The sequence below is a fragment of the Ochotona curzoniae genome, unplaced genomic scaffold (assembly GCF_017591425.1).
Source record: "Ochotona curzoniae isolate NIBS_2020 unplaced genomic scaffold, NIBS_Ocur_1.0 scaffold_4701, whole genome shotgun sequence".
NCBI classification, from domain to species: domain Eukaryota; kingdom Metazoa; phylum Chordata; class Mammalia; order Lagomorpha; family Ochotonidae; genus Ochotona; species Ochotona curzoniae.
Window position 1 is genome coordinate 72,467,024 of NW_024467122.1, and position 24,730 is coordinate 72,491,753.

Genomic DNA, 24,730 nt, shown 5'->3' on the forward strand with positions numbered 1-24,730 from the left:
GAAGGAAGAGTCAGCGCCCCAAGGACAGTCCCGAGCATGGGGGCCTCCGCGGAGTTCATGTGGGACCCCACAGATTCTGTGATCCAGGGGCCAGCCAGCGACTCTGCTTCTAGCAATCTATCCTCCCCATTTCCTTGCGTCCTACCAATGGAGGTGTTCCCAAGTTAACTCGGTCCAAGGGAGCTCGGTCCGTATCAGAAACGATTCCAATTCCTGTCCCATCCCGCAGGCCCAGGAGAGGACTCTCGGCAGCCGCGCCGTAGGCGGCGTTCCGTAACAGCGTCGTTGTCAGAAGTGTCTGCGATAATCATCAGGGAAAGAAAAGGGCCTGCAGTTCCTCTCCCTCCAGCGCTCACAAGCAGACGCCGCGTCGGTCGCCTAGGAGACCGGCACCGCTTCCGGCAGGGCGGCGGCTCCCGCCGAGGCCACGCCCCCTGCCTCAGGCGGCCGTTGATTGGCCCGTTTGAAATGCGCCGGGCGCGAGCTCACCTGGGCTAGCAGCGACGCCGCCGGGCTTTCCGGAACGCCGCGCTCGGTCGGCTGCGTCGCTTCCCGCGGTCTCCGGGCCAGCTCCGCGCCTGCTGCCATGAAGCCTGCGTGAGTCCGGGTTCTGTCAGGGAGACGGCTGGTGCCTCGGGCCGCCGTCCTCGGGCGGGCCGGGGGCTGGTGCCTCAGGCCGCCCCTCTCCGGCGGGCCCGGGGCTGGTACCTCAGGCCGCCCCTCTCCGGCGGGCCCTGCTTCCTCACACGGCCGTGGGGCGGGGGTCCCTGAGTTCGGTTCCCGGGGTCCCGGCTGGCACGGCGTGGGCTCGGAGGCTGGGGTCGTCTCACGTGGGAGGCGGAGGGCATCCCAGGGGACGTCCCGACCCGCCCAGGGCGCTGCCTCGGACCGGACGCCCACGCCCTTGTGCCCTCCCGGGTGAAGTACTTGTGCCACCCTAGAGAAGCAGCCGTTGAGCTGGTCGTTTGCAGCGGGGTGGAGGGCTGCGTGTTTGCTGCAGAGGTCAAGTCGGAAGCTTTATGCCTGTTAACAGAGCATCTAACGAACGTGCACTGGCTTCATCTGGGAATATGCTGAGTATTCCGCAGAGAACATCCTAAGCCCTAAGGCCACTGAACTTTAGTGGGAAATGTTCATTCAACCTCTAGATAAATGTGAAAGGAAAAGAAGTTATGTGTCAGAGGAAACGGTAAAAACGGGAGGGAAAAGAATGGGGGAGTTGAGCACCCCAATGTGTTGGGGCACCCAGCTTTGAGTCTTTTTGTGGCAATTTTTTCTTGAAAGTACGCTGCGCATCGTCACCTTGACCGAGGATCTCTGTGGGCGTTTTTATGATTTCACTGTGGTCGGTAGACACTGACTGGGCACATGAGCTATGCACATGTGTCAGTGAATTGAAGGATCAATGTGATCGCTTGCTTGCTGATATTTCAAAATGTTAGCGTCTCTGAAATTGTTACTGAAGATCCTAGGCAAGCTACATAAAATACAGAATTCATCAAAAACTGAATGATTAACATTTGGTAACAAAAATGTATTCTTAACCAAACACTTTTGGGTGCCAGTGTAATTTCTTTCTGATGATTCAAGTTGTTTGGGATAATATTATAAACCCCAGGGAGGTTGTGTTTGTATGAATTACACGTGTGGTTTTGGTATGTTGATGTTGTACTGAAATGTTCTTTTCCGTGTGACCAGGAGGGCTAAGACACCTAGGAAACCTCTTGTGAAAAAGGGATCCCAGACGAACCTTAAAGACCCAGTTGGGGTAAGGTCTGCCTGTGGATGTGGGTGCGTGCTTGGAGGGGCAGGAAGGGCTGTGGCGTTACAGGTTGTACTGAACCCTGCGGAGCTGCTGCTAGCCGTGCAGTTTCATTTTCCATATAGGATTCATTAAAGTCAAGTCGTTGTGGACTGTGCATCCTCTCACTGGTCTCAAAATAGACCATGGAAATCTGCAGCAGGCCAGATGCTCTGGGGATGGGGGGGTCGGGGAGGCATACTCTGTTCCTGACAGCCTGTCACCAGGCTAGCCCCCAGGTGCTGTCATGGGATGGCATGTTCAGTCTGTCGCAGACTCCTCTGCAAGCAGCTCACGGTTGGTGGGCGTGGGAAGTTCTTGGAAAGGCCAGTGGCAGCTCGGAGAGCCTGGCTTTCCCTGGGTCTGTTCAGGCTGGCCTTCACTGCCCCTGCAGTGGGTCTCTGAGCCAGGAACCAGGTGCCTTACACAAAGCAGAGCGGGTTTTTCCATCCACTCCACTCCCTTTTTTCCTATTTTTTGTATGGGAAGTATCAGGTTAAGCTGGCTAAGTTAGAGTAGATGTTCAGTTCCCAAGAATTCTAACAGTGTTAGAAAGCTGTCATATTGTGTGCTGGGCTGTTGGGTTTTAGAGATTTTTCCATTAGTATAGCAACAATAATGAAGAGAAGCTGCGTGGTTGGATACTTTGAGTGCATTTGCCTTTTCTGGTGTCCAGCATTGCCAGTTTGCACTGTATGTCCTTGATAGCAGGGTTTGTGGCTCTTCATTTGAGAGACTAAGTGCTTGTTGAGTGAGTGAATGGGAAACGCAAGAACGCAGGTGAGCCATCAGCGTGCTGAGCCCTTCCTGTTTCTGCAGGTGTACTGCAGGGTGCGCCCGCTGAGCTTTCCCGACCAGGAGGGTTGCATAGAAGTGATCAATAACACGACTGTTCAGCTTCACACGCCGGAGGGTTACAGACTCAACAGAAATGGAGACTACAAGGAGGTAATTCCTGTGGGAGGCAGGTTGTGTGTCTCCTCAGTAACTTCTCCATTGGTAAAGCTTTTAAAAGTTTGTTCATCTGTTTGAAAGGCAGAGTGACACAGGGAGAGGGAGAGGTATCTGCTGGTTCATCTCCTCAATGCCCCCAGTAGTGAGGGCTGGGCCGGGCTGAAGCCAGGAGCTAGGAACACGTGTGGCACGGAGCCAAGGACTTGGGCCATCATGGTTTTCCAGGTGCATTAGTAGGGAACTGGATTGCAAGTAGAGTAGCTGGGATTTGAACCAGCACTGATGTGGGATTTGGGAGTCCCAGGTGGTGGCTTACGCTAACTGTCCCTCCATGTGGAAATTGAACAGTGCTTACACTTTTTTGAAAGACTTGTAGAGACATGCTTTTGATATGCTGGTTTGCTTTCTGGGGTATTTTCTTGTATAAACATCAGTGATTTGTGTTTTAGAGCACATATTAGGGATAGTTTAATGTGGATGCTGACTGTGCCAGGCAGTTGATGAATACACATTATTATTTCATAATGTAATAAACATTGTTTGCTTATAAAATGGTCTTATGTTCAGTAAAATGCTGAGTGAGCGCAAAAACGTTTTCAGTTTAACAAACATTGTGCTGAACTAGTATCTGGAGGGTGGAGATTTTTCAGGAACAAGGAGGACAGCCCTTGCCTTTGTGGAATTTACAACTCGGTTAGGTCAGTGGAACAAGACAGGGAGACGTGAGCTGTCAGGGGTGCTGGCCGGGGCGGGGCTGTGGAGCTGCAGCTGGAGGAGAGGACTTGGGCTCCACACCCTCCCTGTGCGCTCTGTGCCTGTGGCGGCCCCTGGCAGACCCAACGTGGCCTTGCACGAAATTGGGTGCACGTGGCGTTGTCCTTGTGATGACACGCCTCCCGAGGCACTGCCCGTTCTCTCCTGTCCACTCTCTTTGCCCTTTTCCAACCTCTAAAGGTTTTCTGTCTGCGCTTCCCTATGGCCTGAATGTTGATTGTGTGATGAGAACCATGGCGTTTTTACCTGTTCCCTAAACCTGTTCTCTGGCTTTGAACTCCAACTAGAAGTTGGACTTGTCCAGATCTCAAGCCTACAGTCTTCTCGAGGCATAGCAGCGTCCTGTAGCACAGCACCATTGTGCACGTCCCCAGCCTGGAACCCGCTTTGCCCGGGGCTGTCTTCGTATCGAATTTATGAGTCTGTGTTGCCAGTGCTGCTGCAAAGTCAGTCTTGCTTGTGTCTGTCTCCACTGCTGTCACCTTCCCCTGAGCTGGTTATTCATCACTGAGACTAGAGTTTCTCAAGGTGTCTGCCATGAAGGGATGGCTTTTTGAATTCACAGCTCCTTGCAGCTGTTGCAGGTGGTGCTAGCTGGAACTAACCACGTGAGCACACAGACCTGGTTTCTGATCTGTTCGCGGGGGATGAGCCTGTAGTGCTGCCTGGTGTGACTCCACCAAGTGGTCGACAGAAGCGTCTGCACCGGCAGGCCGACTGATGGCCAGCACTCCTCCACAGGCACTGCTGGTCTTGGCGGACACTCGGGGAGCCCGCTTGCTGGCTGCTGTGCGCCTTCAAAGTTGAAGCAAGATTGTGCGTGTTGTTTTCTCTTCATGTCCTTTCTACCCAGCCTCATCTGTCAGTGCATATGCACTTTCTGGAGCTCCTGGAACGGGCCGGATTGCTGGCCGACTGCCTCTGCTGTGGCCTGGACTACTTCCCCTGCTGGCCCCTCGTCCTTGGGTTTCCACTTAGTGTGCCCGTCTCAGGGCGTTTCCCTCCACCCCATCAGAAGTGGCAGTTACTTGACATATGGGTGTGTTGTTTGTCTCTCTCCCCCGCTGTAATGTCAGCCTGAGAGGAGACTGCAGCCCGTTGGCCCTGCCTGGTGGGAATGAGCCTGCAGAGGCTTCCTGGGGCCAGGGGACAATGGAAGAAGATGGGTGGGACTGTACTTCCTCATTGTAGTGAATTGGAAGCAGGCATAGATGAAAGGCTGGGTGGGGAGGAAACGGATTGAAAATGGTCACTTCCTTATAAGGACAGCAGCGTATAATATGTGAGCACTGCCCTCGGGACGGCTTCCATACCAGTCAGTGCCCTGGAGTGAGGCTTCCTTTGTATCTGTTCCTGAGGACCAGGAGGTCCCCTGTGTGCTGGATCATATTCAGTGTGAGTTAGGGATGCCAGGACTTTTTAGTGGTTACCTGGAAACTGCAGGTTCCAGATGGGAAGTGGTTGTCTGATGTGTGTGGAGGAGCCGGTCAGGAAGTCTGCATTGCATCATGGTGCCTGCTCCCAGCCCTGGCCCTGTGCCGGTGTGGCTCCTAGGAGGCAGCAGAGGATGGGTCAGGCAGTTGGGTTCCCACTACTCACGTGAGGCGCTGGACTGTGTGGGTTCGCCACCTCTAGCTTTGGCTGCCCAGTGTTGGCCATTGCTGGCTTTTCGGGGTGGACCAGCAGATGGCAGGTTGTGCTTTTGCTTGCTCATGCTGTGTTTCTTCCTCCTAAAGTACAGCCAACATTCAAAAAATAGGTGTTTTTTTTTTCTTTGTATGTCTAGATCTTAAATGTTCATAGAGAAATATTTCAGGTTGAAACAGATGTATTTCTAGTGGAATGCCATTTAAGTGCAGATTGTTCTTTCCTTATAGACTCAGTATTCATTTAAGCAAGTATTCGGCACTCATACCACTCAGAAGGAGCTCTTCAATGTTGTGGCCTGTCCTCTGGTGGATGACCTCATTCATGGCAAAAATGGTATGACTCTTGGAGTTTTTGGATGTTCCTTTTTCTCTTCTGACAAAACTTTCAAAATCTGTATATATATATCTTGTGTTTGGTATTGAATTCAGATTTGGTTTGTGTGTGAGTGCTATTAAACCTGCTTTATCCAGCTGTTTGATTTTTTTTTTCTTTTAATACAATGAACGAATATTGCAGATGGAGGACTTTGCGATTGTAACTCATTGTGACTTGCTACACTGTAGGTCTGCTTTTTACATACGGTGTGACAGGAAGTGGAAAGACCCACACGATGACCGGCTCCCCAGGGGAAGGAGGGCTACTCCCTCGCTGCCTGGACATGATCTTCAACAGCATAGGGTCATTCCAAGCTAAGCGATATGTGAGTGGAATTCTTTGTGTTGGGACTCTGTCACTGTACGTGTGGGATTGAAACGCTTAAGGACACAGTAGTATTAAGGGAGAACCGAAACACTGGACTAATTTTGAAAGCTGAAAAGCAGTGAACTATTCCCGATTCTTATTTCTGAAGTGTGTTTGGTTTTTTTTTTTTAAGTGATTTTTAAACACATGGTCTGGTTTTGCCCTCCCTCAGGTTTTTAAGTCCAATGACAGGAACAGCATGGATATACAGTGTGAGGTTGATGCCTTACTGGAGCGTCAGAAAAGAGAAGCCGTGCCCAACCCGAAGACCCCCTCTGGCAAGTAAGTACTGCGTGAGGCTCACCAGATTGTGTCTTGTGGTTTCCCCTGGCATGGGAGTGGTGAAGGCTGAGTGGGGAAGTTGGCCTGACAGCTGGTTTTGTGAAGCTCAGGTTGAGACATGTTCTAGCATTATTTGCTCAGCTGTTCTCTGATTTTGAGCACACTTTGAGTCGCTGTATTGAGGGGACCTGTGTTTGTCTGGGAGGATTAGGGAAACTGTTGGTGGGCTGTGAGTATGAGCAAAGTTGCTTTGGGAATTTCTGTTTGCAATAGTGGGTCAGCTCTCTCTCTCTCAAGATTGATTTATTTCTTTGAAAGACAGAGTTGTACAGAGAAAGGAGGGAAACAAAATTTCCCATATTCTGGTTAATTCTCCCAATTGGCAGAATGGCCAAGACTGTACTTAGCCAGAGCCAGGACCCTGGAACTTTATCTGGGGCTCCCACGTGGGTGCAGGGGCCCAAGCACCTGAGCCATCTTTTGCTACTTTCCCAGGCCCATTAGCAGGAAGCTGGATGAGAAATGGAGCAGCCAGAATTCAGATGGGACTCATATGGGGTGTCGGTGTTGAAGGCTGTGGCTCTGCTGTGCCAAACACTGGCCTCCATTTATGTCATCTTAGTTTCCTCTTGAGATCACTCCCTTTTGATAATGACTCAAAATACACAATAAATATGATATTCCTGTTTTTATTTTTAGGCGACAAGTAGATCCAGAGTTTGCAGACATGATAACTGTCCGAGAATTCTGCAAAGCAGAAGAAGTCGATGAAGATAGTGTTTATGGCGTATTTGTCTCTTACATTGAAATATATAATAATTACATATATGACCTGTTGGAAGAGGTGCCATTTGATCCCACAAAACCCAAGTAAGTAGGGAGGCCCTCTTGGCCTGTTAACCTTGGGGAGTCATCGCTCTGATCTTTGCTTTTTTTTTTTTTTTAGCTATACTCGCCTTTGTTTTCAGAATGAAAGATTGTTTTATTGTGTAGTTAGTGCTTAGCAAGAATTTTGTTAGCTTGGGATGCAACTATAGTAGGGAACCCAGGGGTGAAGGCTCTTAAGGAGCAGAATGACCAGAGCAGTCATTGCAGAGGTTGCTTAGGGAACACACCATGAAAAGGACCTTTGTGCATTTTATAAGGGAGTGTCCTTGTTGAAGCGTCCAGGGCCTGCCTCTAGATGAAACTTAGCGTGGGGCATTTTGTAGCTTTTTAGCGATCTGTGTACGTCATGGTGGTGACTAGAATGGAGTTGAAAGCTGTTGTCTGCACAAGTGATGCTCAGAGACCTTCTCTCGCTAGCTGCGTTGCTAGATAACATGCTGTTGGAGTGAAAGAATTGCTCCTTCGATTTCCTTGGGTCTTGCTTTGCTGAGTCTTGCTTTGTTTCCACCTGGCATCATAAATGGATGTGTGTCAGAGTTGACTGCGGTCTTGTATCTTAATGCAAGTGTGTGCTCCTCGTGGTGCTGGTTTTGTTCTAAAGTTAAAGAAGTTAAAGGCTGGTCTTCACTGTTATATCTTTTTTTTTTTTTAAGATTTATTTATTTATTGAAAATCGGTTATGGGGGTTAGGAGAGGAGAGATATCATCTGAGTTCACTCCCCAAGTGGCTGCAGAGGCTGGGGCCAGGGACAAAGCTGAGCCAGGCTGAAGCTAGAAGCCTGGAACTCCATCCAGGTCTCCCGCGCCGGTGCAGGGGCCCAAACACTTGCTTTCTGTTCCCCTGCTTTCCTAAGTGCATGAACAGGGAGCTGGGTTAGAAGTGGAGCAACCAGGACCTGAACTGGCACCCCTATGGGTGCCAATACCACATTGCTGGCCCTAAGGCTGTCTTCATTGGGGCCTCTCAGGACATAAATAATGTGAAGAGGCATGTATTGTATTTACTGTCTGTGTGTATGTCTGATGGAACATTACTGGAAACCATGGGACTGAGGACAGATTTCAGAATTTCCACTTTGATTTCCCCAAAAATGTGGATTGTGATTGAGAGCACCCTTGATGAAAGTCTGTGTGGCTCTTACTGAGTCACTGGGCGCGGTCCTTGGATTTAGGTCTGCGTGGATTAGAAGAGCAATCATCGAGTTGCTGGGCAAACTAGATGTAAAAGTGTCAGTTCTGGAAGTTACGTGAAGGATGTCTGCCGCGCTTTACTTTTACCCTTCTACAAATGAGAACTTCACTAAGAGACTTAGCCCTGGTGTAAGAAATATGTGCAGTTGCATTATAGAGAAGTAATAAGGACCTTATGAGACATTGTATATCCAGCCAATTTTTTCCCATTCATTTCAAGATGTCAGCTGTCTTGACTCTGGTTTTGTGTCCTATTTCCCCAAACTTCTGTAAAGTCATTCCTTGCTACCAGTTAAATTCCTTTCGGTCTGTCCTTGGGCCTAGTTTTTGTTTGGTTAGTTCAAAGGGATCCTATCTTGATTTGATTATGTGAAAGGTGACTGAAGGTGACTTGTGTGCTCTCTAATCTTTCTGGATAACTCCTTGAATAAACTTAGAAGGTGCCTCTTTGGCACTGCATCCAGGTATAATTTAATTGCTTTTTTTGAGCTGGTTGGCTTTAAAATAATGAAGAAGTACCACGAGGGGGGATTTTAATATACCATTCCCGTGACTGTCCCAATGTTTGCACTGAGCGCTTTGCCTGGGCACAGCTGCTGTAGAAGAGTAACTTCTGCCTTATTCCTTTGGTAGGTGGAACAGTTGCAGCACACCCTTGAGGAACCCAGATTTTGTGTATGTGTTTGTGTTGTCTCTTGTCTTGAGGAGAAGGGTGTAGGTATACTAGTGGCTGGCATCTGTGGCATATCTGTATGCAGGTTTTGACTGGCCCTGGGCTGGCTGCCATACTCTTGGTGATGGTGGCTGGTAAATGTCTGCCTCTATGGTTCATAGGGCTGAGGCCGACCAGGCAGTGCCTTTGTCCATCCTACATACAGATCAAAGCTCATGAGCCACTTTGAAAGGATTGCCGCTGCTGGTATATACCAAGCTCTTTCTGAATTGGTGTTTTGCTCTTGCTTGTCCAAATTAGATTTAGTTGTGTATGTTGCTTTGCTAAATTAGGAAAATGCTAGATCTTGATGCTTAACCCGTGCATGCAATGTTGCTTTTACTGCTTTGGTCTCTGGTTGTTTATGTTGTTTTATGTACTTTATTAGAAATAGAGCAAAGTTTTTAATAAAATTGCTTCCTGTTCAAGTAGGCCACTAATGATAACTAGCTTGGTATTTCTTTAGAGTCTTACGTATACTTGGCTCCATTGGAGAATGGGTGTCATGTTGCTGGCATTTTAATCGTAAGGGAAGAAAGAGATCAGTATCTCTGAGTTTTAGGACATTAATCTTTCTTTTTTTCTTTCCCATAGACTTCCACAGTCTAAAATGCTTCGTGAAGATAAGAACCACAACATGTATGTTGCAGGATGTACAGAGGTGGAGGTGAAGTCTACTGAAGAGGCGTTTGAGGTTTTCTGGAGAGGTTAGACCAGAAGTGAAGTAGAACAGTGGAAGCTGAAGGCTGCTGTGCTAATAGGACAGCAGTGTGTGTGTGTGTGTGTGTGTGAGAGAGAGAGAGTGAGTGAGAGAGAGAGAGTGTGTGTGTGTGTGAAGTGGCTGGGTTCCCTGGAGTCAGTGACTTCTCTGTTGTCCCAGGCCAGAAAAAGAGGCGGATTGCTAACACCCACCTGAACCGTGAGTCCAGTCGTTCGCACAGTGTGTTCAACATTAGGTTAGTGCAGGCTCCGCTGGATGCAGATGGAGACAATGTCTTACAGGTAAGGCTGGGCTGGGCTGAGTGTCACTCCATCCTTAGCTTTGCAATTAGTTAGATGAGTGAGGTTTCTCTGCAATTAAATTATTCTGTCAATATATATGTATGTGATGACATTAACCATCTCCCACCCCCCATTAAATATTGAAGTTTCGGGTCTCTTGAGTACAGAATCTTCAAAACTGGAAAAAAGGCTTGCAGATCTTTAAAATGATCTATCTCTTCATTGGAGGAGATAGTAGTGTATACTTCATCTTCTGACAGCTCACTCTGTGGATTCCAGCCATGGTTTTTGAGCAGCAGCAGTGGAGTTCCCGGGTAGAGTGGTTCTTTAGCACCTGACTCTTGGTGGATAGGCAGTAGGGCGCCCCCATCTGCTGAACGCTGTTCTCTGCCAAGACTTTGTGCTAACATGGGTTTGCGTTGCTGACCAGGCATTGTGGCTGAGTACACGTAGTTTGATGGTTTGAAGCTATTAAACTGCGGCTGTGTTTGTACCATAACATGAAATCCTGGAACCCTGAAGGTTCTTAATGGCAGGAGGAAATGGGACTGAAGAATTCTGGTTTCTACCTGATTAGCAGTGTGCCAGCCTCACTGTTGCAGAGCGTTCTCCTGCGGGCGCCATGATTAGAGGAGGCAGTATGCCTCAAATTTTCCATCCTGTGCACGGCTGACAGTGCCCGATTAATGTCAGTTATAGAGTGATTATAAGCTAACCTACATCTGCATGATTTCTGTCTACTGTTAAGATATCACTTAGGTATCTGGAAATTCTTTTGTTGTTATCATAATTATTTAGAGGGCCTGATATGATGGCTTGATGGCCAAATCCTCATCTTGCAAGCTACGGGGTCCCATATGGGTGCTGCATTTGTGTCCCAGCTGCTCCACTTCCTGCACAGCTTCTTACTTGTGGCCTGGGAAAACGGCAGAGGATGGCCCAAAGCCTTGGGACCTTGCGCTCATATGGGACACCTGGAAAAAGCTTCTTGGCTCCTGGCTTTAGATCAGCACAGTTTTGGTCATTGTGGCCATTTGGAGAGTAGACCAGCAGATGGAAATCTTTTCTTTTTGTCTTTCGTGTTCATGAATCTGATCTGTCTTTCAAATAAAAATAAATAAATATTTAAAAAATCATTTAGAGTATGATGTTATTAGGTTATTATACAAAATTAGATGCTTGATTACATAGAAGAGCTTAGTGTAGACTTGTCCTGGGTTCATTTTTGATTCTCTGGTATTTGACAGATTTAGGAGGGGGACTAGACACATGCTGTCTGCAGGCTACAGGTAGCCTCTTCCCCTCCTGTGCGTTGTTTGGTGTGTAAGTGTTGTATTAAGACTTAATAACTGTCTGTTTGAACCTACTTCAAGAACAGTGTGAACCAATGAAAGCTTTAGGTCCTTGGCTTTGTTGTCCTCACAGGAGAAAGAACAAATCGTCATAAGCCAGTTATCCTTAGTGGATCTTGCTGGAAGTGAAAGAACTAACCGGACCAAAGCAGAAGGGAACCGATTGCGTGAAGCTGGTGAGTAAACACAAGTTACTAACTGCTACTGCTTTTCAGCTTGGAATGTCGGTGTAGTACTCACTTACCCATAATTGTCTTTAGTTTAAATAATTCGAAAGCTAAGGTTTTATCATTATATTACAGTGATTTATTTGTGAATGAGGAAGAATGGCTGAAATAAGTGTAAGTGATATTCATTCATATGAAAGTTATCTGTGGCTGCTGGTATTGTAGGCAGTTCCTAGTCCTTGAAACCAGTCATTCCTGCATTCGTATCAGCTTCTGGGGGATCCTAGAAGGGAAGGGAAGTTGAGGGGGAAAGAGAGAAAGAGAGAGTGTTCTGTGTGAGAGAGAAAGAGTGAGATTAGCCCTTTGGTGTAGCCGTGGGTATTGGGGTTTGTGTTGATAACCGTTTGGTGGGTTCCTGCTGTGTGCTAGGAATTGAACACAGATATAAAGGCTGAGGAGAGGTGGGCTGTTTGGGTGGGGGTCAGAAGGGAGTCCAGGTTCTGTGGGTACACAGATCATATGAGATGGCCACTGCAGAGGAGCAGAGTGGGCTGTGTTTCTGACAGGGTTGAAGGCATCGTCCGCTGTGAGGAGGCAGCCACTTGTATAAAGGAGACTGGCAGGTTTGTGAGTGATTGAAAATGTACAAATGTACACCATGTGTAACAGATGTTAGTGATTTAGAAAATAGTAAAGATTTGAGTTTCTTCATGGGCTGAAGAGATGAAACAGTTTAGGCCCACTGGCGTGAAATGGAGTCTTAACGCCTCCTGCTGCCTGCACCAAGGATTCCAGCCTCACCTGTGTCACTGGAGCCTTCAGACTGTGGATCGTTTCTGAGTCTGCGCTGTGACCCTATGGCCCCAATGCCTGGTATAGAATGTGAGAGCTGTGACTGGTGAAGCAAGGACCAAGGAAAGGCAGAAGAATATGGCAGAGGAAGGGTTTAGAGTAAGCTGGATGGGCTGGATGGAGTTTAAACTGGCTTGGTAAAAAGGCCCAGAGCCTGAGGGTCCTGATGGGTGGCAGAAAGGAGAAAGGCCCCTGGGTGATGGAGTGAGGAGCTGTGTGGCACACGTTTGTCCTGGGGTGTAAGGCACAGTGGTGGCCTCTGCTCCTGTGAGTGATAAGGTGTGGTTCTTGGGCCTGTTTGTGCAGGTGCTGTAGAATGAAGACTTACTGCAGTGGAGGACATGGGGTCCTGTGACAGCAGCGCATGTGTGAGAGCTGCTGTCCTGCTGGCAGTGGCCGAGGGCTGCTTGCATCCTTGGGCAGTGCTGGCTTCAGAAAACAAGCAGCTGTACGCTGAAGGGCCGTAGGGGCCAGTGGCACTACTTGTTGGGTGACAGATTTTGGGGTTGTCAGTGCGCACTGAAGCTATGGCCTCTTCCCAGCGTGAACGTGTAACCCAGAGAGGATAAGAAAGAAAGCCAGTTACATTGAAATGTGTTTAACAAAGCATTTTAAATTTATCACATGTTAACTTACGTACTTCTTTATTAATGTCTTAAATAGAAACTCAGCAGCAGGTCTCATAACTAAACAATCCACACTGTAATTGTGAGCATAAATATTTTGATCAGGAGCAAACTATAATATGCTTTAAAAATATCTGTAGTTTTTAATAAAAAGACACAGCGGGCACTCCGCATACTGCTGTGTTTTTGGCTTAGGTTCTTAATTGAAGAAACTGCTGAATTCCAGTTACGAGTTAGTAAAAACAAGCTTGTAATTTACTTCCCCTCTGAATACACTTGGTCTGAAATGTATGCCTGGACAACACAAGCCCCAGGTTGAGAACCTTATTCTGTGAGAGGTTTAGGGATGCAAAGGAACCTGATTCCATTGCTGAGCGCAAGGTGGGACAAGAAGGTGAGAGAGGGGGTACCCGAGGTCATGGTCATGCAGCAGGCCGTGCTGAATTCTGTGGTTTGGGAACTGTAACCCAGGTTTGTCTCCAGGAAGGCGTGCTCAGAAGCAACAGATGTGCTGTGAGGCAGGCCTTGTTGATCTGCGGAGGGAACAGAGTTAGTGGTTCCTGAGACATGTGAACACTGCCTGTTGACTGGCACAGGCCCTCTGGTGTGGTGGATTTGAACAGGATGACTGTACCCTGAACTGGACAGACTTTAGAGAAAATATTTTAACTGGAGGACATTAAATAGCTGCATCTAGTCTACTGATTCACTGAATTTAGGATTTGGGAAAAACTTTATGGGTCCTTAAGTGTAATGGTGCATTTGTTCTGTCTGAGGGATGGCCCTTTAACCTCTCCAGAAATACTGAGAGACGGCCTGTATCAGGTATGGGCAGTTCTTGAAACTGAGCCATGAAAAATGGTTCTTTATATGAAAGTTATGTGGAGTTGAGATTTTAAAGACAAGTGGACCACTTTCTCTACCTCGTTGTTCTCAAATCTCTTGTGCATATTTTTCTGTCAGGTAACATAAATCAGTCACTGATGACGCTGAGAACCTGCATGGAAGTCCTGAGAGAGAACCAAATGTATGGAACGAACAAAGTAAGCAGCAGCCTTCCCTGATCTCGCTGGCGTCCTGGGTGTGCTCTGTTGTCTGATGTGCTTGGGTCTGAATGTGCTTACAGATGGTCCCATATCGAGATTCCAAGTTAACACATCTGTTCAAGAATTACTTCGATGGGGAAGGGAAAGTGCGAATGATCGTGTGTGTGAATCCAAAGGCTGAAGATTATGAAGAGAGCTTGGTAAGTTTCATGTCACTATCCTGTAAGGTCCCTGAGTCTGTGGTGGGAAAACACCCCTGTGGAGGTGACTGGTGGCAGGATGAATGTTTTAGGGTGTGATACTGAGCCCCTGGGGTGGACAAATGAACTCATGGCCACTCTCTCTGCCTCATTTAATTATTTCTGTCTGAGTAATTAACTACTTCATTTTCTTTGCATTTTAAAGCAAGTCATGAGGTTTGCAGAAGTGACCCAAGAAGTAGAAGTGGCGAGGCCAGTAGACAAGGCAATCTGTGGACTAACACCTGGGAGGCGATTCAGAAACCACGTGCGAGGAGGCCCGGTTGGGGATGGTAAGGCTTGCTGTTGGCCTCTGCCTGCTGGTTGCTTGGTCTGTGTGTTCTTTAAAGAGGAAAAGTTTCCTGTAAGAACTGGTTATATCCTTAATATCCTTTCTTTTCAAGAACCAAGTGCAAGGCAATTTCAACCTAAAAATAAATGGAATTTCTTGCACACTGTGCTCTCAGTTTTAAGGAAATTGAATGTGACAGCTCAAGAAGCTACCTAGTTAATTGGGCTGGTGCTCGAATCACAGAGTTGAATTGACTTCCTTAAGCACCTTCTCTCTGGCCTAACTCATCACTGTTGTGTAATTCGATGCAGAACCCCCTGTCACCAACGTGGTCTTACAGAGTTTCCCACCTTTGCCGTCGTGTGAGATTTTGGACATCAATGATGAGCAGACCCTGCCAAGGCTGATCGAGGCCCTGGAGAAGCGCCATCATCTTCGGCAAATGATGATCGATGAGTTTCACAAGCAAGGTAAGGGTGTCTGTTCAGCCCCCGACGTGGGGAGGAGTGCACCACAATAAGGAGGTTCTTTGTGGTTTTCAACCCTGCGTAGTTAGCAGGACAAGGAGTTTTTCCCACAACTCTTTTTTGTACCTTAAGAAAGTAAAAAAATTTGTAATATTTCAATTTCCATGTAGGAGTGAAAGTTGCTCAGAAAAAGTAAATAGCTTGCTCAAGTCTTAACTAATCAGTGTACCAAGGATTCCAGCTCAGGTCTGAGTTGGCTTAGTCTGAAGCATCCTTGCGGTGCATCATTCCCCGGAGGCAGTGTGTTTGCTGTGTTCTCAGCGTCCACAGCCTCTGTGGGGCCTGGGAGAGGAGCTGAGGCCGCGTGGACTCGGCGCCCACAGCCTCTGTGAATGTCTGCACACTGAGGTCCAGATTCCTGGTCCCCTTCCCAACCAGTTCTCTTGGTGCTGGACTGACTCACACCGAGAGATGTGCTTAGTTGTGTTTCATGTTGGTTAATAAAAGCTGTTTCTTTGGTCGGTTATTGGAGTAAAACATGTGCTTTTCTTCCAGCCAATTCTTTTAAAGCCTTGTTACAAGAGTGTAGCACTGCTGTCTTAAATAAAGAAAACTACATTCATGGGAAACTGAACGACCAAGAGAAGGTGATCTCGGGACAGAAACTGGAGATAGAACGACTAGAGAAGAAGAACAAAACTTTAGAGTATAAGGTATGTTGGGGTGTGCTTGGGGTACACTGCTCTCTGCTTGGCTTCGAGTTGGGGCGTAGTAGGGATGCTGTGTGGCCTTCGAGTTGGGGCGTAGTAGGGATGCCATGTGGCCCAGCTAGCACTGCTCTCTGTTTGGCTTCGAGTTGGAGTGTGTGTATACCTTTAGCCTGGTAACACTGCTCTATGTTTGGTTTGTGGTCCCTGTTACTGCTGTTTAAGTGATCACTTGGTCATTGATTTATCTTCGTTTTAGCCAAAAAAGGGAATGTAAGAGACAGGCATAAACAGGAGCAAAGGGATCATAGTCGTGTTTAGTTTTATGAATTACGGTTTGGCAGCTGAAGAAAATGTTGTTGGTCACTGGCCTAAACAGTGGATCCTCCTGGAGGGCTTTTAGGGTTTAGCTGTGGTGATAGCTTGCTTTGGGGTGGGGGAAGCTTTGTTTATTAAGATGTGTTTATTTGAAGGTAAGAGAGAGCACCTGTCCACTGGGTCATTTCCATTGATGACCAGGACTTGGGCTCCACTGGGTTCACTTCCATCAACGGCCAGGACTTGGCTGAGGACGGTGCTGGGAGACAGGAACTTGGTTACTCATTGCTGCGTCGGGGTCTACACTAGTGATGAACTCGAGTCAGGATCTGGAGTCCAGATGCGAACCCAGCTTCTCTATTATGGGATGTAGGAATTTTGACCAGCTAAACCATATGCCCTCTCTTTGCTTTCTGATTTCTTATGTCTCTCTCTTTTTTCCAATTATCACATAGCATAAATGATTTTGAGAACATTTTAATGGTAGCATAGTGCCTTTGACATAGCAGATATCAGGGTACTTAGAAAGTTCATGAAAAAGTGGAATCAGTTTATTTTGGAACAAAATATTTTGAAAATCATGCTTAGTTTTTTTCATAATGCACATACTCCATGAACTCTATGAAGACCCTTCCCACGTGCTAGTTGGATCATTTCTGGTTTCTAGGTGAGACTATGAAAGAATACACGCTCAGCCTGAATCTCGTCTGGAGCAGAAGGCCGTGCTGTCAAACCAGGGGCCATCGGGAGACGTGGGGAGACGTGTCCATTGTGGAGAGGGGCTTTAGTTCAGAGGAAAGTCATTCTCACATGAAATCAGCTGTAACTTTTTCTTTGAGTGGCTTGCTTAGCAGCTTCTGTTTCTGAGAATGAAGGTAGCAATTGAGAAGTTTTAAAGGCTAATCATGCTTTATACAAGACTGTTCGTTCCACAGAAATGGAGAGAGATGTTACAGGTACACACAGCATGAGCATACTCAGTGTGAACTAACTGGTCTGCCCTTCCAGATTGAGATTTTGGAGAAGACGACTACTATCTACGAAGAGGACAAGCGCAATCTGCAGCAGGAGCTCGAGACGCAGAATCAGAAGCTCCAGCGACAATTCTCTGACAAGCGCAGGCTGGAAGCTCGGCTGCAAGGCATGGTGACAGAGACGTCGATGAAATGGCAGAAAGAATGTGTGAGTGTCGTTCATTGCTGTGCACGTCAGCCTCTGCAGTCCTGCCCTTGTGCTTGGGGTTCCTGGCGGAGCTGGAGACCTTGGCTTTTAGGAACTGTGGTGATCTGGCGTGGGTGGTCAGTTGGCACGGAGTTAGAATGGAGATTGTCATTGAAAACCTGCAGGAGCGCCGAGTGGCAGCCACACAGCTGGAGATGCAGAATAAACTCTGGGTCAAAGATGAAAAACTGAAGCAGCTGAAGGCCATTGTCACTGAACCCAAAACTGAGAGGCCGGAAAGGCCGTCACGAGAGCGTGACCGAGAAAAAGTTATCCCCAGATCCGCTTCTCCCCCTCCGGTGCCGGTGAGTCACCTCTGGTGCTGCGTGGCTTAGTGTTAGAAAACGGTCCTTCAGACTGGATGGCTTTTTGTGAGACTGAGGTTTTATGTTTTAGATTACGTATGTTTCTGAAACTTTGGGATACCTTTAAAGGTAGTGGAAACACAAGTTAGTACATCAGTTTAGTAACAGTGTGGATGCCTGCGTGTAATGTTTAGTCTTGATGTGCTAAATTGTTGATAAGTAATGAATCATGTCTCTGTTTTTCAGTCTTGCTCATTAATGTTTCTCCGATTTTTTTAGCTTTCTGGTAACTCTATTGCTCAGATCCCCAACGGCCAGCAACTCATGAGCCAGCCACAACTCCATAGGCGCTCTAACTCTTGCAGCAGCATTTCTGTAGCTTCCTGTATTTCGGAATGGGAGCAGAAAATTCCTCCGTACAACACTCCTCTCAGTGTCACATCCATTGCAAGGCGTAGGCAGCGGGAGCCAGGACAAAGTAAAACTTGTATCGTGTCAGACAGAAGGCGAGGGATGTGCTGGACCGAAGGCAGGGAGGTGGTTCCGACATTCAGGAACGAGCTAGACGTAGAAGAGGATCCTTGCTTCAGGGTCAGTGCCAGTGTGATTTCTAATGCGTTGTAGTAACAGTAGCTTTGCTCTTGTAACTTGATTCCAAATGTCCGGGGGGCAGGAGATGGAGGGGCTTCACTAACAATATGAACAAGGTCTACCCTGATGGGTTACTTGAGAAGATTGACCCACCGTGAAACTGAGGCCTCACTCACTCTTGATGTGAGAAAGCCCAGACAAGGCTGGCCACGGCAGCAGGTGCCTGTCAGGGCAGGCGCGAGCCCGTGGAGCTGTGCTTGCCAAGTCACACACACAGTCGGTGACATGGAGCGCCTTAGAACACACTCCCTTTCTCCAAATTAGAGGGTTTTTTGGTTTGTTTTTCTGATTTTGAATTCCACTTTTTCAAAGTTGAGAACTCAAAGAAAAGTTAAACATGAATGGAGTAGCTTCTTTCCCCTCCACTAGAGTTGCCAGTTGTGACTTGATGAAGCTGTGCGGTCGCTCGCTCCCTAAAGCTTCTGGAAGTAAGGCAGAGACTCTCGGACACTCACACTAGGAATGAGAATGCTGGCCCCACAACCGCAGTGCTTGTCACAGCTGAGAAAGTTGATGTTAAAAATAAATACCCTCCAGTTTCCCAAATTGTCCCCCAAATGGCTTTTCATTTTTCAGTCCATGACCCATCTCATCAAAGCAAATACCTGTCTTTTTAATCTTTTAATGTCTACCCCTGCCCCCTTCAATTTTCATGACATTGATTTTGGAAGAGTCCAGGCCAGTTGTTTTGAAACCACTGCAGGGCTGCATGGCCTACAAATTGCTTTGAGCCTTCTGTTCTTTCTTAGCTTACAAGGGCTCCACCGCATTCAAACCTAAGTAAAATAATCAAAACAAATTCACTGTCTTTCCTTTATGTAAGGATAAAGGTAAAGTTTCCTGTGAATCAGAATAAACAGACGAAGTTACCTTTAATCTTAACATAGAGCTTTAAGAAATTTTCTCTGAAACCAATGAATCTGTGGTGACTATTTGCCTTTGGTTCTCTCGCTGTGTAACTTGGGCTAGATGGGTGCCCGCCGAGGTGGCCTGCCCTCCCAGGGCATCTGCCACCAGCTCAGTTTTCACTCAAGGCTGAGCTTCTGTCTCCTTTGCACATTGTGGTGACTGGTCCTTCTGATCAACTCTAGTCAATCCCCCTATTCCATGGAACGCTCCAGGCCTGCTGGTCCCTGGTCAGCAGTACTGCAGCCCCTAATTTGGCTCTGACATATGTAAGAGGATTTGCTAGAGGTACTTTAGCTTCCACTTGAAATCAGAATCTCTTAGAAGTGCAGCAGAAAAGTTACCATAAGGTTAGTATCTGTGTGTTTGTTGGTCAAAACTTCTGTCAGGTGAACTGAATCTGTACCTCGAAGGTATTTATTCATGTCATCAATGCTGGTAGAATGGTGCACAGACTGTCATCTTGCCAAAGCTTATTTCAGAACATATTATTGTTCTGCTGCATGGTGGGTGAGGGCCAGACTTCCTTTTTCAGCATTACGTAAGCTGTGGGGATTTTCTGGCTGCCTTGAGTCTCAGCTTCTTGGTGGCTGAGGTTCGTGGTATACTGCTTTGCACTGTCACTGGGGCTTCATTTTTTCATATGATTGGATATATACAGTTCCAGAGAAACGTACATTGGAACCAAGGAGGTCATGCTTGACTAGCTTGAAGGATTGGCATGTGATCAACTTTCATTTGTCATCGGTTTTACATACTATTAACTGTCATGTATGTGAAAAAGAATTTCTTTGAAGCTGACTGTGCTACATTTAACTTTCCCAGAATCCTATGGGATTTGATTCTAAGCAACTAAGTTTTCATTGTATGATGGAGACTGATTTGATGTATTTGGGAGGAAAAAATTGAAATATTTTAGCCATTATTACATTTGGACTTTTCATTGAGTTTTGTTTTGAGATCTGGATATCTTAACTGAAAGTACTTACAAGTACTTAACATTATTTTAATCTTTGTTTTTAACATACAGCTATTCATCCTTATTTTCTTGAAAGTTTTGTACTTTGTCAGCTTTTAATTTTTTTTTTGCTTCTGCCTTTACATAAGATGTGTTTTTTTGTTTGAAGCCTTGGACATGCAGAAGGCTTTCAGTGATCTTATTGGAGATTAATTGTAGATTACAAGAAATTGTAGATCACAAAAGCAGTTTTAAATAGTGGCTTTTGATTGGAAATACAAGATGAACTGTTTTGAACTAGCACCTAAGCAAAGATAAGCGATATTATCAGAGTTTGTCGCTTCATCCTCTGTTGAAGGTATAATATCGTGGCTGGTGTTAAAAAGCTGTCTGTTGGTTTCATGTTTCAATACAAAGAGAATGTTTGAGTTACTTAAATCACCTATTTAGCTTTTGGAAATGTTTGTTTTGATACTGACATCATTTAACGAACCTGCTGCACTTCTAATGCCTGTCAATTAATTCTGGCTTATGCTTGTTTCTCGATTCCTCTTTCAACCTGATCAGAACGCACCACCAATTCGTCTCCGACACAGACGGTCACGCTCTGCGGGAGACAGATGGGTAGATCATAAGCCCGCCTCTAACGTGCAAACTGAAACAGTCATGCAGCCACATGTCCCTCATGCCATCACAGTAGCCGTTCCAAACGAAAAGGCACTAGCTAAGTGTGAGAAGTACATGCTGACCCACCAGGAACTAGCCTCCGATGGGGAGATTGAAACTAAACTAATTAAGGTAAAGTCTCACTTACACAGGAGACAAAAATATACTTTAAAAACCTTTGATGTCCCACAGGCACAAGAATGAATGGTGTCACCTTTCTGGTAGTACAAAATAGAAGCGGTTGCTTAGGTCAGGGATCCACTAAGCTGAGACTTGAACTGAAACAGCTCAGGTTCTTAGCTCGCTGAGAACTCCAGATCTGGAATGAGCTTTCATTATTGACTATTTAGTTTTGACCCCCTACTTAAGAAGTAAACCTAAATCAAGAACCCCTGCTTGTGCTCTGGAATTTCAAGGTAAAAAGCCCAAATTAAAATCTGACACAGAAAATGCCTCGGACGTAGCCCTCTGGGACTTGGCTGTCTGGAAAAGCGTTCCTTTGCTCAGAAGCAGTCACTTGACTAATCAGGAAACGAAAAGGCAAAGCTAGTTTTTCACTTCAAATTCCACCTCGAGGATACTTCTAGATTTTAACTCCTGAAGATCGTCCCTGTTTTGAATGACATTAGGAATTTCCACTAAAAGTCACCATCTACTGCTAGGAAATGTTTAGTCTGATTCATTCTATAAAGATGAGAGGACAGTCATCACCAGGGCAAAGTAGTTACACACCTGAATGTCAGACTTGGGGTCCTTTATAAGATTTTTGGGGACCAGTGAGCAGGTAACCCTGTTTCATCACCTGTAAGCTCCCAACCACGACAGCTGTTCTGACTGGATATGGAGGGGCCCCAGAGAAGGTGTGCAAAGTCCAGCCAGGTGTCTTGACCATTAGTGAAGCTTTCAAATTACAAGTGGAACAAGGACTACTTTTAAACCCCTTTGTGAATATTACTGATTATATCATATTGGGCTGTTTTTGTTCACTGGAGAATCTGCCTCCGGATCTGACTCTCAGTCCCAAGCACCATCTGGTTTGTGGGTGGGAGTTCCCATAAAGCAGTAGAATCCTGTTTCAGCCTGAATCTGCTATATGTGCATTTGTCAGTTACGTGTGTCGCAAGCCTAACAGTGCCCTTTACTCTTGGCTTTAGGGTGATGTTTTTAAGACAAGAGGTGGTGGACAATCTGTTCAGTTCACCGAGATTGAGACTTTAAAACAGGAGTCACCAAGTGGGTGAGTGTTTTTAAAGTGTTTTCTTAGCTGTTCTTTTGTGACGATCAGAATATTTTGTGAAGTAGATCACTAACTCTCCCAAGGGGTGTGCATGGGTCCTCCCTAATATCTTTCCTGTTCTTTGATGCAAAAAATAATTGCTGCATCGTGTCTTCCCTTTTTCAGTAGTCGGAAACGAAGATCATCCACAGTAGCACCTGCCCAGCCAGATGGCACAGAGTCTGAATGGACCGATGTAGAGACAAGGGTAGGGCTGAAGGCTGATATTTGCTTGACAGAAACTAGGCTTGGCACAGCTGTGGCCCCGACTGCTCTTTGAGAATGCTGGGGTAGGCCCTCCCACAGCCAGCTCGCCCAAGCAGCCTGGCCAGGGTCTTCTGCCCTCGCTTTGGGCTTGCCTGGGCTGCTTGATTCAGAGGCCATGTGTCTAGTGCAGGGGAAGGGCACAGGGATGGAGAAAGAGGATCTTGCTAGATAACCAGGCTTCCCTAGAGCCCCGAGGAATGTTCTAGCAGCTCAGGACAGGTCCCTTGTGGAGGGTTTCCTATGGAAAGCAAGGGGGAAGGTGAGAACTCCATAAGAACTCTTCCTTATGTCAAGAGAGGGTCCTGGCTGACCTTAGGGACCTTTCTAGCTCTCAGTGGGTGCAGTCTCTGCCAGGAGGAGACTGCAGGTACCTGAGCCATGTTGGAACAGAAGTGGCATGGAGTTCACCTTGGGAGAGCCGTCTGAACAGACATGGGTCACAGGCTGCCCAGAGGAGCTGACCTTTTCCTCTTCTCTTGTTTTCCTCTCAGTGTTCCGTGGCTGTGGAGATGAGAGCGGGATCGCAGCTGGGCCCTGGCTACCAGCATCATGCACAGCCCAAGTGAGTACCGTGATGGGGTCTGCCCTGTGTTCCCTCTTAGCATTCCCACTGTCAGCCATTGGCTAGTGGAAGCAAATGGAGCTGCCCTTGGAGTGCCTGGGCCTGCTGGCAGAGTGCAGCAGGTAGCTGCAGCATTGGGCCAGTCGGGCTGCAGGATCAGAGGTGATAGAAAATGGCTGCTCTGGTTCCTCATAGCACTCTGAGCACCTGCAAGGCAGCACAGCTGGCGGCTTTAGTTGAGCTGGATAGCTTTGTGTAACTTTCCTGATCTGCCATACTTTGGGCCTTAGCATAGCGTTAAGTGCTCATTAAAATAACTGAAAGTCAATGGCAGAACTTACGATAGGGATGGAATCACACTTTGCCTTTTATTAAGTGCATATGTAAGGTTTCCATAATACAGTTTTAAAAAAACACTCCTTGAAAATATATACCTATGCATTCATTTTTTAAAAAGATTTATTATTATCTGAAAGGCAGATTTACAGAGAGAAGGAGACACAGAAAGATCTGTCTGCTGGTTCACTCTGCAAATGACTGCAATGGCTAGAACTGAGCCAATTTGAAACTAGGAGCCAGGAGCTTCTTCTGGATCTCTGACGTGGGTGCAGGGTCCCAAAGCTGTCCTCTACTGCTTTGCCAGACCATAAGCAGGGAGTTGGATCAAGTAGAGCAGCCAGGACTAGAACCAGTGCCCATATGGGATGTCAGTGCCATAGGTGAATTAGGTTGGTACACCACCGTACCAGCCCCTGGTGCACTTGCATTCCCTAGGCAGTTTGCAAAACTGTTGCTGCAGGGTAAAGATGGGGGGTCCTGTTTTCTAAATGTAATACTAGATAAGCATATTTTATATGTCATTTGCTTTGTCACATTAAAAATGGAATTCTCAAAGTCACTCTAAAATTTCTTTTGTTATGAAGGGGTGGTCACCAGTTGCAACATTCAATACTAAATGCTGGGTTCTGTTTTAGACGCAAGAAGCCATGAACTGCGACAGCCCTGGGACAAGCAGAACATCCGGTGCTGGCGACTCTCCCAAGCCGCGCTGAGCAGCCTGCTGGCTCCTCCGGCCTCGGGGGACAGCACAGACCTCAGCTGTGACAGACACTGGCCTCTGGCGGAGCTTCGCCCACGATCCCAAAGATACACAGCAGGCTGCCCACCTGTAGTACGCGTGTTATGTGCCTTGTCGTATTTAATACTCATAGCAAAGGAAGACCCTGCCCCACTGCTGATGGACTTTATAATGCAAGTCTTTGTATATTGTGTTTTTATAACTAATCCCACAAGTACTTGTCTTGGTATAATTAAGGAAGAGTAATATCTAGATCCGACTTTTTTTTTATGGTGACTTCTCCAGTTCTGGTCTGAGTATTTCTTGGGTTTTATAAATGAAACAAATGCTGCTATTAATTAGCTGCAAGAGTGCACTTTAGACATATCTGACTTTTGAAATAAAGATGCCAGTGACTGGTCCATAATAAAACCATTTTCGGGAGGTGTTTTGCATTTTGTATGTATATATTCACTTTCTGACATTTAGATATGCCAAAAGAGTTGTAATAAAAGAGCAGTAAGAAACACAAACATTTGTGATGGTCATTCATTGAGTGCACACCAGCACTCTGGAGTGAGTGAAAAAAAACCACTGGGAAAATACTCCAGAAATTAACTTGATGTTATATGGGCAATACCTTTTTAGTGTTTCATAATAATTTTTTAAAGATCATTTTTTAAAGATTTATTTCAATGGAAAGGTAGATTTACAGACAGAAAGAGATAAAGATCCTCTGTCCGATGATTCACTCCCCCACGCAGCCTCATTGGCTGGAACTGAGCCAATCTGAAACCAGA

The 24,730-nt window shown here is 46.6% G+C and overlaps 1 protein-coding gene across 2 annotated transcripts; it reads left to right on the top strand.

Annotated features, from left to right (window-relative positions):
* The first annotated feature begins 586 nt into the window (after positions 1-586).
* KIF23 (kinesin family member 23) lies at positions 587-24,362 on the top strand. Of its 2 annotated transcripts, XM_040969375.1 has the most exons (23): positions 587-597; positions 1,699-1,768; positions 2,621-2,749; positions 5,407-5,512; positions 5,743-5,879; positions 6,093-6,202; positions 6,902-7,072; positions 9,588-9,700; positions 9,874-9,995; positions 11,421-11,523; positions 13,956-14,035; positions 14,119-14,238; positions 14,444-14,570; positions 14,881-15,039; positions 15,592-15,749; positions 17,070-17,243; positions 17,408-17,587; positions 17,867-18,178; positions 20,670-20,900; positions 21,923-22,005; positions 22,171-22,252; positions 22,803-22,873; positions 23,848-24,362. In XM_040969375.1, the coding sequence occupies exons 1-23, from the start codon at positions 587-589 to the stop codon at positions 23,861-23,863; spliced, it is 2,865 nt and encodes a 954-aa protein (XP_040825309.1). In that variant the 3' UTR covers positions 23,864-24,362. The 2 variants fall into 2 exon arrangements, with proteins under 2 accessions (XP_040825309.1, XP_040825310.1); XM_040969376.1 differs by lacking the exons at positions 587-597; positions 1,699-1,768; positions 5,743-5,879 and having other exon boundaries at positions 2,655-2,749.
* The last annotated feature ends 368 nt before the right edge of the window (positions 24,363-24,730 follow it).